Below are 13,469 nucleotides of genomic sequence, written 5' to 3' on the forward strand. Positions count from 1 at the left end.
CCCACCTGCAGGGGAGTCGCTTCACAGGCGGTGAAGCAGGTCTGCAGGTGTCTATCTTTCTCTCCTCCTCTCTGTCTTCCCCTCCTCTCTCCATTTCTCTCTGGCCTATCCAACAACGACAACAACAATAATAACTACAACAATAAAACAACAAGGGCAACAAAAGGGAATAAATAAATAAAATAAATGTTTTTTTAAAAAGTATTCAATAATCCAAAGTGATTAGATTTAGACTTAATAACTGACAGCATCAGCATTATTGTCACCCCTTGATAATCTTTGGAAGAAACACTGTATACAGTTGCCCAAGAGACATACTGGCAAAAAACATATATCAACCATTTTAATTTTACATGATTTTAAGTAGCATGTATATGTACAGAAAAACAAGAAGAGATTAGCAAGAACAAGTAGTAAGTGCTCTCCTACTACCAGTTTTTAGCAAATACTAAGCAAATTCTTCCAAATATTTTATAGAGGGTGATACAGTTTCAATTGGAAAAATATCCTCAGAAGTCAAGAAATGTGGAGTAACACAGTGTATTCTCACTTAGTTATACTCCAAGGATTAATTCAGCATAGTGACCTTAATTCAAAGTTGTTCACAATAGATTTTAAATTATCTAATAATGCAACATATACTATCTCGTGGGTCCTTTTTTGCTTCTTCAAGGAACCAAGTTTCATGAAAATATATAATTCTACAGTTCAGGTAGGTACAATTTGCATAGAATATTGAAAAATTATGAATACTTTAACCTATTTTGGTTTTAATTTTGCCATTATTAGTTTTTTCTTTTTATTATTTTATTGGTGGGGTCATTTGCCAATCTCTCTGAGGACTACTTATAGAAATATCATTTGTACAAAAAATGTAAACCTTCAACTAAGCAAGAATGTACTTGAACTATAAGATTAGCATATACTATACAAGGATTTGTATAGATTGCATCTGTACAGAAAAAGATGTTATGCATTTACTTTTTCTACTTTAAAAAACAAAAGTAGTTTTTTCTTCCCATATGAAAAATAGAAGTGGAATTGATCTTGGACTTAACATTATAAGTCAACGTTTGAAAAACATCTTTTCCTCCTTTTTGACCAGTCCAATTTGAAATGATATTATGTTTCCATGAAACCCCTGCCTCCCCACACCAAGAAAAAAAAACATTAAGAAAATTAGAAGAAAAAGAAATTATTTCCCTATATAAATCAGTTATGCACTGAAATGTATAAAATACAATTTGAAATTACCTGAATGGCATTCTGATATTCAGCCTCTCTGCATACTTGCATAGGGTCTCCCATGGTATGTGAATTTTAATAAACATTATATCAGTGTTTGCAACAGCTGGCTGAAAGGGATAGCAAGACAGAATCCATTATAATAAAAGCTGATGATATCATGCTATGTCACTAATGAGAGGGAAGAGAAGGTGAAAAATCCTAGGGATAAATAATAGCATTAAACTGATAGCCTTATATTGTTAAAAATAAATCGCTCACATTCTCTAGTCTTTTAGTCTATTTTTTTTACCTGTAACAAAATATAAGAAATTCCATTTTTTCAACATAGAATCTAGACAAGAGGTTCTTTATTTTTGTTATTACCAGAGCTCTAACCCTCCAGGCCTGTTTTATAGTTATAAAGATGATGATGATAGATAGATGGACATATGATAATAAATAGATAGAAGATAGGCACATACATACACCATAGTACTCAAACTTCATCCAACGCCTTGGGGGTCAGGCTCAAACATACATGACAATCATGGAAAAACAAGAACACTATTCAAGTGAGCTATTTTGCTGGGCTAGCAGACAGATTTTCAAATAAAATTAAGTATGTATCATAACTGGACTCCATTTTGACAACATTGTCCATTACAATCTTATAATCTTATATTATTACAAAATTAGTAGTTAATAAAAATTAAGAAAAAGTGTGACAGCTGTGAATAGGCAGATAATGTGATCTGATAGTGTTGTTCCCATGAGTCTGACATAACTGAATTGTTTCCTCAATCCCACAGAGTTCATGTCCATCATAAATCTGTATTTTAATTTAAATTTACTGTGGCAGCACTAATATATGGGGTAATAAAGAACCACAAATCAGGCACAGCCAAGTAGTAGTTTGTGAGTGTTCATTAAGTATCTGCTGCAGACAGAACCTACCTAGGGTGATGCTCAAAGTTCTCCATTTCTTGATGTTCACTCAACTATATAATCATTGCTTTTGATTGTATACAGGGTCCAGGATTTGATTTTAATCAATACAATATGCCATAAGTGATGGAATAGCATGCCCTTACTGAGGTTATATCGTAGACTGTCATTCCTATGATTGTTTTGTTACATGAGTTTCTTTCCTAGCAGAGAGATTCTTTGTGGATTTAATGCAGGTATCAGTCATATTGAGGATACTTATTTAGCAATAATTCTGGGAGACATTCAGCTGATACCTGCGAAGAACCAGGACCTTCAATCACAGATTCATAAGGAAATGAATTCTATCAATAACAAGAATAAGTGTGTAAGTAGATTCTTTGTCCACACAAAAATGAAATCTGCTAATGCCTTGACTGCAGCCCTGTGAGACTCTAAACAAAAGACCAATATGACCAGACTTCTGAGGCATGGAAATGGTGAGATGACAATTGTGAACTATTTTCAGTGACTTTATTTGCTCTATGTGTTAAGTTGGCAATAGAAAAATAAAAACATCACCATGAATCATGAAAAATGAGTAAATAAAATTCAATTATATGGGATTTTTCAAGAAACACTCCAGTCATAAAAATTCAAAAGTGTAGAAGAAGTTTATCAGTTAATTAAAAGCAACACATGGTTTAAAATTAAGCCATGACAATTACATTCTTATATGTTCATAAAATCTTATATTCTAGAGATGACGAATTTCAGATTTGTCAGAATAATATTTCAGATTTATAGTCCCAACATTTAAAAATAATATGAGCGAATCATGGGGAAGTCACTGGAGAAATATTCAAATTCAGAAGATAATGTGAGCAGGATTGTTAATGGCAAAACTTACCAGACCAGTATTTATCAGTTTGTTACATGAATATTAGAGGAGGGATATCTCATGATAAAAGTCTTTTCACTAGAGGACAGATAAGATATTGGAGAGAGCTGAGTGGTGGCACACCTGGTAGCACATACACATTACAATGTGTAAGGAACTTGGTTTAAGCCCCTAGCCCCCGCCTAAAGGGGGGAAACTTCAGGAATGGTGAAGCAGACTTGCAGTTCTCTCTCTCCCTCTCTCTCTCCCTCTCCCTCTCCCTCTCCCTCTCCCTCTCCCTCTCCCTCTCCCTCTCCCTCTCCCTCTCCCTCTCTCCCTCTCTCCCTCTCCCTCTCTCCCTCTCCCTCTCTCCCTCTCCCTCTCTCCCTCTCCCTCTCTCCCTCTCCCTCTCTCCCTCTCCCTCTCTCCCTCTCCCTCTCTCCCTCTCCCTCTCTCCCTCTCTCCCTCTCTCCCTCTCTCCCTCTCTCCCTCTCTCCCTCTCTCCCTCTCTCCCTCTTTCCCTCTCCCTCTCTCCCTCTCCCTCTCCCTCTCTCCCTCTCTCCCTCTTTCTCTCTCTCCCCCTTATCTTCTTCCTTCCTCCTTTCCTCTCTCTCATTCTCCCTTTCTCTAGCTCCTCTTTCCCTTTCAATTTATCTCTGTCTCTATAAAAACTTTTTTAAAAAGTCATTGTAAAATTGATGCACCTCATAAAATTATACAAGAAGGCAAAACATAAAAAAAATAATAAATTTGGGGACCAAAGGTTATTTTATATCTTCCTAGATTAGATCATTGAAGTGCTAATAATTTGCAAACCTCCATGAAAAAAGTAATTATTTTTACAACAATAAAATTTCTAGTATAAAATGTTTTGTTTTGCCTATATGCTTCACCACTCAAAACCAAAATTTTCAGATAAGAGAGATACAGAGACTGAGAGACACAGGGAGAGTGAAGATGACACCACAAAGCTACCTTCTGTCAGGTGGAGGCTGGGTTTGAACCTGGGTCTCACTCATACATCTGGGAGGTACCCAGATGAGCTAAAATGTTATATTAAGTTAAATAAAAATTAGGATAGATATAAAAAATATAATATATCTTAAATATCTGAAAAGAAGACATAACTTTTTTTTTTTTGTCTCCAGGGTTATCACTGGGGTTCGGTGCCTGCACCATGAATCCACTGCTCCTGGAGGCCATTTTTTCCATTTTTTCTCCATTTTGTTTTCCCTGTTGTTGTACTTGTTGTCCTTATTGTTATTGTTGCCATTGTTGTTGTTATTGGATAGGACAGAGAGAAGTTGAAAGAGGAGGGGGGACAGAGCGGGGGAGAGAAAGATAGACACCTTCAGACTTGCTTCACTGCTTATGAAACCCCCTGTAGTTAAGGAGCCTAGGCTCATATTGGGATAGTTACCCCGTACTTGCACTTAGCACTATGTGCACTTAACCCTCTGCTACCACCAAACTCTCAGAAATGGTATTTCTTTTTTCATTTTTTTTTTTTAAATTAACCAGAGCACTGCTCAGCTCTGGCTTATGGTGGTGCAGGGGATTGAACCTGGGACTTGGGAGCCATAGGCATGACAGTTTGTTTGCATAACCATTATGCCCTGCAGAAATAGTATTTCTTAAATATCTGTAGCACTTCTCAGCTCTGGTTTATGGTAGTGTGGAGAATTGAGCCTGGGACTTTGGAGCCTTAATCATTATACTATCTCCCTGGCAACTGAAATGACAATCTATTTACAAATAATGTTTTCAAAGTAGTCCTTCATGTTTATTTGACTACAAGATTCAATTCCATTTGATTGTAGACTGAGGCCACTTTTTGCTTGCTGGCTATCTATCAAAGACTACATTCAGTTCTTTAGATGTCATTCCCATATTACACCATGTGTTCTCTTTCCATTTCAAAACCAGCAATACAGAATCTTTTTCTTTTTATTTGTTTGCTATTGGATAGAGAAAGAAAAGACATTGAGAGAGGAGGGGTAGACAGAGAGGAAGAGAGACAGAGAGACATCTGCAGCCCTGCTTCACCTCTCCTGAAGCTTTCCCCCTGAAGTTGAGGAACAGGGCCTTAACCTGGTTCCTATGCATACTGTAAAAAAAAAAAAAACTAGTTTAGCCACAGGCCCTAAGGAATATAACTAATATATACCTACGATCTACAAAATGGAGGATCCCCCAACTCTTCATCTGCACTATTCCAGCCTTTAGGTCCATGATTGGTCAACAATTTGTTTGGCTTTGTATGTTAACTCTCTTTTCAGCCACCAGGTTCCAGATGCTAGCATGACGCCGACAAGACTTCCCTGGACAGATAACCCCACCAATGTGTTCTGAAGCTCTGATTCTCCAGAGCCCCACCCTACTAGGGAAAGAGAGAGACAGACTGGAGTATGGATTGACCAGTCAACGCCCAGCGAGGAAGCAATTACAGAGCCAGACCTTCCACCTTTTGCATCCCACAATGACCTTGGGTCCATACTCCCAGAGAGTTAAAGAGTAAGAAAGCTATCAGGGGAGGGGATGGGATACAGAGTTCTGGTGGTGGGAAGTGTGTGGAGTTGTACCCCTTTTATCCTATGGTTTCATTAATGTTTCCCTTTTATAAATAAAATTTTTTTTTAAAAAATCCAGAGACTTGAACTTGGTTCCTTTGCGTACTGTAATGTATGTGCTTAACCAGGTGCACCACTGCCTGGTGCCTGAATATCTCTCTCGCTCTTCTTTTTTTTTTTGTTATACTTGTTTAAAAATTCAAAACAGAAGTAGTCTGATTTTCTTGTAGTTACAGAGGAGGGAGTCGGTCGTGAAGGGATTATGTTAACAGGGAAAAAAGATTAACTTCTCCCTTGGATTTAAAAACTCCCAATATGGCACTATGCTGTTTAGTTCTAATGAAGACAGACTTTCTAGAGGAATAAAACACCCACCACCTTCACACCTTCACATTCTTATTTAATAATTCCATCCAAAATTCTCAAGAGGTAGAAAGTTCATTTTTGATAAAAAAAAAAGAAACTTAGAAAACATATCTTTATAAACTCATTCTGCAGTTTGTTGGCAGAGACCTAAAAGAAAATATAATGTGGTTTTGCACCTATACCCTCTGGTATTGCTTTTTAATCTTCCTGGAATTCATTTTCTAAGAAATAAAGACATTTTCAGATCTGAGAAAAAAAAGAAAATATAATATGGTAGTTCATATTTTAAGCTCACATAAAGATAAATTGCTAATAAGATCTGGAAATGTATTTCAGTAATAAAATGTGCATTCTGACAAGTATAAATCAACTGTATATGAATTCATATGACAATCAAATATGAATCATTATTATACATGAGGTAGTTGTTTTTGATAGTTTAGCAAGCAGCATTCTAAGAAGTCCTCCAAGATTCTCATTCTTTCCTGTATTGACCATGCACAATTCCTGGAACATGTGAATAGATGGGTCATTGTTTTCATTGTTAGATTATGATATATGGAACATTTTTTAAGAAAAAAAGATTTTTATAGCAAATTAACCCTTGAAAAGTATTAGACTCGCCGTACCAAAAAAGATTTAAAATATCAGATGTACTAAAGGAGATTTTCAGGGGTCAGACGGTAGCACAACAGGTTAAGCGAACATGGCATGAAGTGCAAGGACCATTTAAGGATTCCATTCGAGCCCCCAACTCCCCACCTGCAGGGAGGTTGTTTCACAAGTGGTGAAGCAGGTCTGCAGGTGTCTTTTTCTCCTCATCTCTGTCTTCTCATCCTCTTTCCATTTTTCACTGTCCTATCCAATAACAATGACATCAATGACAACAATAATAATAATAACCATAACAATGTTAAACAACAAGGGCAACAAGAGGGAAAAAAATAGCCTCCAGGAGCAGTGGATTCATGGTGCAAGCACCGAGCCCCAGCAATAACCCTGGAGGCAAAAAAAAAAAAAGGTTCTCAGAGGCCAGGCAGTGGTGCACCTGGTTAAGCACACACATTACAGTATGCAGAGGAACCAGGTTCAAGCCCCTGTTCCTCACCTGCAGGGGGAAAGCTTCAGGAGAGGTGAAGCAGGGCTGCAGATGTCTCTCTGTCTCTCTTTCTCTCTATCTACCCCTCCTCTCTCAACATCTTTTCTGTCTCTATCCAATAGCAAACAAATAAAAGGAAAAAGATTCTGTATTTCTGGTTTTGAAATGGAAAGAGAACACATGGTGTAATATGGAAATGGCATCCAAAGAAATGAATGTAGTCTTTGATAGATAGCCAGCAAGCAAAAAGTGGCCTCAGTCTACAATCAAATGGAATTGAATCTTATAATCAAATAAACATGAAGGACTACTTTGAACTCTAAATAAGTTGCTCTAATACATAGATTTAAGTCCATGATAAACTGACAAAGGAACTCAGTCATGTTTATTCAAATTTCTGCCCTACAGAAATGAATGCTAAAATTTTAAACTGCTAAATGTATGTTAATTTGTTAAAAGAGAATATAAAACTAAAACATTGTCAAGAAACAACTTGAAATTTCAAGACAATTTTTTTATGTTTAACATTAGGATGCTTATTATATAAGTATTACTGTGTGCTAAACCATGTTTGTTATCACATGTTGTTTTTATATACTAATATTAGCATAATTAATTAATCTAGTCCTAATTTATCTCAGCCATTAAAAAGTAGTAGCTGTGGACTCAATAAATAACTCAATGGTTAAGCAAAACATACTTGATGCTCTGAGGTTCCAGGTTCAATCCATAACACCACCATAAGTCAGAGCTGAGGAGTACTCTTCTCTTTACCTGTCTCTCTTTCATTAAAATAACATATTAAATAAAATAAAACAATAGCAGTGATATTAGAATTGAAAATCTAAGTAAAGCTAATTCTTAGATAAATCTATCTTTGACAAGTAAATTAAATAGTTATAGAAAATTAACTTTAAAATAAATATCTATTTCCTTGATACTCCATTTGATATTCTGTTTTCTTTTCCACATTCAATTTTCCAAAAGACATTTTAAGTTAAAAAAAATTCTCATCTGTCTTTCATTTCTATGGCACTTGATATCAATAGTTTAAATGAGTATCAGGTGATAGTTTTGATTTCAAGATTTATTTATTGAGAGAGAGAGAGAGAAGAAAGAGAGGAACGAAATAGAGGACCAGAAAAGTTTCCTTAGGTTTGATATAATGTGGGACCAGTTATTAAGCCTTTCAGTCATTGCAGTCTAAGACATGCAAGTTGGTGCTTGCTGTAAAACACTGAGTCAGCTGGGGCTCTCATGTTATTCTAGTGAGAGTCTTGTATTGAAAACCACATGTAGAAAGAAAGGGGAAGATGGCGGACTGAGAAGCTGCTAGCAGCATGTGCTCTGATCACATCTGGAAACGGTAGGATTTTCTGCCTTTAGCAGGCCAGTCAATAATTATAGTCACCAAAGAGGTGACTATAATTTAATTTGGGTTAAGAATTAGAGTAAAGGTGGCACGGACTAGTGGGAGGGCTGCTCCAGACTTCCCAGGAGGCGCCGGGCAAGGCGGGTGCGCCGGGCATTGTCCTCCGCCCGGGAAGGCGGCTCCTCCACTGGTTGCAGAGCGCTGCTGGGTGGCCGGCAGAGGAACCGGAGGGAGCACTGTAGCTCAGGGGCTTTCTCTTGGGAGTCTCCAGGGACCACCGCGACCCTGAGGGCGGATCCAAAGACTTCTTAAGTATAGCTCTCATTAGATCAAAGGACTTGGAGCTAGTTTTCATTTTCGAGAAATCCTTTTAAAAATTCTGGAGGGGAGGGTTTCCCAGAAGATGGAGGACTGAGAAGCTGCTAGCCGCTGAGCTCCAAACACATCCCCTGGAAACAATAGGATTTTCTGCCTTTAGCAGGCCAGCCAATAAGGTGTCATAGCGGTGACAAGGAGATGACTATAACTTAATTTGGGTTAAGAATTAGAGTAGGGGAAAAAAATCTTTTTTCTTCCTTTTAATTTCCAAGCATACCTCCTCCCCCAACCCCCCGCCATAAGCAGTTGCTGGGGACCAGCTCCTAGCAGGATACCCCACACCACCAAACAGGGTGCTTTTTTGAATTCATTGATACACATTTGGGAAGTTCCTTGCACTGCTCTTTGATTACAACTCTTTTTCTAATCTTCTCCCTTTTCTCTCTCTTGTCTCTCTCTCTCTCTCTTTTTTTTAATCTTGTCATACACTTCTTCCTTCTTCTTTGCCTTTCTGAATTTGTGAATTACTTTGGGGAAGAAATCTGAATCAGAGTGGACTCTCTATGTGTGTATCTCTGCTCTAGTTCCCTTTCCCCTCTTGTTACCCATAGAATATACGGTGGATAGTAGAATTGCATAACTGTCTATTCTTGCTATCCTCACTTTCTTTTCTCTTTCTTCAATGGGATTTGGTTACTATTTTTTCACAGACTGGAGAAATTGTTTGGCTAACTGGTAACGATTAAACTACTTCAATACTTACTTCAGTTGCTACTGTAATTCCGGAGGTTGGTGAGTGCAATTGTCATAAAGGTATTTAGTACAGTGTTACTTGTACTCAAGACACAACAACTGAGGAACAACAGAGCATAAAAAAAAGAGAAGAAAGAAACACATAAATAAAAAAAATGGGTAGATCAAAAACAAATAAAACTGCTACTCCAATGAATGAAGACAAGAGCCCAGAAGAAACTACAAATCAGCCAGAAGTAACCATAGATAAGAAAAGTATGCAAGCAATAATAAACTTATTAATCACAGAAATGAAAACAACATTGGAGGAAAGGAATGGCAGTATTAGGGAAACAACAGTTGAGACCCCCAAGGAAAATACTGATTATCTTGAGGCAATTAGAGAACTGAAAGCTGAAATAGCTGTAATGAAGAAAGAAGCTGAGGCAAGGGAAAGCAGACTAAGAGAAGCAGAAAACAGAATCAGTCAGACAGAGGATTAGTTAGAGAAAAAAAAAGAAAGAGGTGAAAGAGCTTAAAAAGAGATTGAGAGACACTGAAAACAACAACAGAGACATATGGGATGATCTCAAAAGAAGTAACATTCGTATCATTGGCCTTCCAGAGGAAGAAAGAGAGGAAGGGGAAGCAAACATTCTAGAGGAAATCATAGAAGAAAACTTCACAGACCTGAATAACAGAAAGGATATCAAGGTTCAAGAGGCCCAGAGAGTACCAAGCAGAATCAGCCAGGACCTGAAGACACCAAGACACATCATAGTCACAATGAGAAGAAGTAAGGATAAAGAAAGGATCCTAAAGGCTGCAAGAGAGAAACAAAAAGTCACATACAAGGGAAAACCCATAAGATTATCTGCAGACTTCTCCACTCAAACTCTAAAAACCAGAAGGGAATGGCAAGATATCTATCGAGCCGTGAATGAAAAAGGGTTTCAACCAAGAATAATATATCCTGCTAGATTTTCATTCAAACTAGATGGAGGGATCAAAACCTTCTTAGATAAACAACAGTTAAAGGAGGCAACCATCACCAAGCCGGCCCTGAAAGAGGTACTAAAAGACCTCTTGTAAACAAGAACATAACTATAATACTTGCAATATATCAGAGCAAACAAAATTTTTTAAAACACTGGCACTACAATATATTAAATCCATAATATCAATAAATGTCAATGGCTTAAACTCACCCATCAAAAGGCACAGGGTGGGGGGATGGATCAGAAAACATAACCCAACCATATGCTGCTCGCAAGAATCCCATCTGTCACAACAAAATAAACACAGACTTAAAGTGAAAGGATAGAAAAATATCATACAGGGTAACGGACCACAAAAAAGGGCAGGAAGAGCCATTCTCAACTCAGATACGATAGATTTTAAATTAAATAAAGTAATAAAAGATAGGCAAGGACATTACATAATGATTAGAGGATCAATCAGCAAGAGGACTTAACAATTATTAACATCTATGCACCCATTGAGGAACCATCTAAATACATTAAGCATCTACTGAAAGAATTTCAAAAATACATCAATAGTAATACAATAATAGTGGGAGACTTCAATACCCCACTGTCACAATTAGACAGTTCAACAAAGCAGAGAACCAATAAAGATACAAGAGAATTGAATGAAGAGATCGACACACTAGACCTCTTGGACATTTTCAGACTCCTCCACCCCAAAAAAAACGGGAATACACCTTCTTTTCAAATCCACATAACACATACTCAAGGATAGTCCACATGTTAGGCCACAAAGACAGCATCAATAAATTCAAGAGCATTGAAATAATCCCAAATATCTTCTCAGACCACAGTGGAGTAAAACTAACATTTAACAACAAATGGAAAATTATTAAAAGACACAGAATTTGGAAAGTAAACAACATGCTCCTTAAGAACCACTGGGTCAGAGAGTCACTCAAGCAGGAAATTCAAATGTTCCTAGAAACTAATGAAAATGAAGACACAACCTATCAAAATATTTGGGACACAGCTAAAGCAGTACTGAGAGGGAAACTTATAGCCATACAATCAGATATTAAACACCAAGAAGAAGCTCAAATGAACGACCTTACTGCACACCTCAAGGACTTAGAGGAAGAGGAACAAAGGAACCCTAAAACAACAGAAGGACAGAAATAAACAACATCGAAAATAAAAGAACCATACAAAAGATCAATGAAGCCAAATGTTGGTTCTTTGAAAGATTAAACAAAATTGACAAACCCCTAGCCAGACTCACCAAACAAAAAAGAGAGAAGACTCAAATTAATAGAATTGTAAACGATGCAGGAGATATCACAACTGACACCACAGAAATCCAGAGAATCCTGTGAAACTTCTATAAAGAACTATATGCCACCAAGGTAGAGAATCTGGAAGAAATGGAACAATTCCTAGAAACCTATGCACTTCCAAAACTGAACCAAGAAGAACTGCAAAATCTAAATGTACCAATTACAGACAAAGAAATGAAACCGATGTTAAGAATCTCCCCAACAACAAAAGTCCTGGACCAGATAGCTTCACAAACGAATTCTACAGAACTTTCAGGAAACAGTACCCATACTTCTTAAGCTTTTCCATAAGATTGAAGAAACAGGAATACTCCCTTCCACCTTCTATGAAGCCAACATCACCCTGATACCAAAAGCTGATAGGGACAGAACAAAAAAGGAAAACTACAGACCAATATCTCTGATGAACATAGATGCCAAAATATTAAACAAGATCTTGGCCAACCGGATACAGCAACATATCAAAAAGATTGTTCATCATGACCAAGTGGGATTCATCCCAGGAATGCAAGGCTGGTTCAACATCCGTAAGTCAATCAATGTCATTCACCACATCAATAAAAGCAAAGCCAAAAACCACATGATTATCTCAATAGATGCAGAGAAAGCCTTTGACAAAATCCAACACCCATTCATGCTCAAAACTCTACATAAAATGGGAATAGATGGGAAATTCCTCAAGATAGTGGAGTCTATATATAGCAGACCTACAGCCAACATCATACTCAATGGACAGAATCTGAAAGCATTCCCCCTCAGATCGGGGACTAGACAGGGCTGTCCACTGTCACTCTTACTCTTCAACATAGTATGGAAAGTTCTTGCCATAGCAATCAGGCAAGAGAAAGAAATCAAAGGAATACAGATTGGAAGGGAAGAAGTCAAGCTCTCACTATTTGCAGATGATATGATAGTATACATAGAAAGACCTAAAGAATCCAGTAGAAAATTACTGGAAGTTATTAGGCAATATAGCAAGGTATCAGGCTACAAAATCAATGTACAAAAATCGGTGGCATTTCTTTATGCAAACATTAAATCTGAAGAAGAAGACATCCAGAAATCACTCCCATTTACTGTTTCAGCAAAATTAATCAAATACCTAGGAATAAAGTTGACCAAAGAAGTGAAAGACTTGTATGCTGAAAACTATGAGTCGCTAACTCAAGGAAATAGAAACTGATACCAAGAAATGGAAAGATATCCGATGCTCATGGATGGGAAGAATAAATATCATCAAAATGAATATTCTCTCCAGAGCCATATAGAAGTTTAATGCAATACCCATCACAGTTCTACCAGCTTCTTTAAGAGAATAGAACAAACACTACAATCATTTATCTGGAACCTGAAAACACCTAGAATTGCCAAAACCATCTTAAGGAAATGAAACAGAAATGGAGGCATCACACTCCCAGACCTTAAACTATATTATAAAGTCATTATCATCAAAACAGCATAGTACTGGAACAAAAATAGGCACACAGACCAGTGGAACAGAATTGAAAGCCTAGAAGTAAATCCCAACACCTAAGGCATCTAATCTTTGATAAGGGGACCCAAAGGATTAAATGGAAGAAGGAGGCTCTCTACAATAAATGGTGCTGGGAAAACTGGGTTGAAACATGCAGAAGAATGAAATTGAACCACTTTATCTC

At 37.3% G+C, this 13,469-nt stretch overlaps 1 protein-coding gene across 1 annotated transcript in view; it reads right to left on the bottom strand.

Annotated features, from left to right (window-relative positions):
* ANO3 (anoctamin 3) overlaps positions 1-13,469 on the bottom strand; it is a 361,962-nt gene that overhangs the window by 153,507 nt on the left and 194,986 nt on the right. Inside the window, exon 4 of the mRNA XM_060176666.1 lies at positions 1,255-1,355. Within this exon, the coding sequence (XP_060032649.1) occupies positions 1,255-1,355 (101 nt within the window). The remainder of the gene's footprint in view (positions 1-1,254; positions 1,356-13,469) is intronic.

The sequence above is a fragment of the Erinaceus europaeus genome, chromosome 17 (genome assembly GCF_950295315.1).
Source record: "Erinaceus europaeus chromosome 17, mEriEur2.1, whole genome shotgun sequence".
Classification (NCBI taxonomy): domain Eukaryota; kingdom Metazoa; phylum Chordata; class Mammalia; order Eulipotyphla; family Erinaceidae; genus Erinaceus; species Erinaceus europaeus.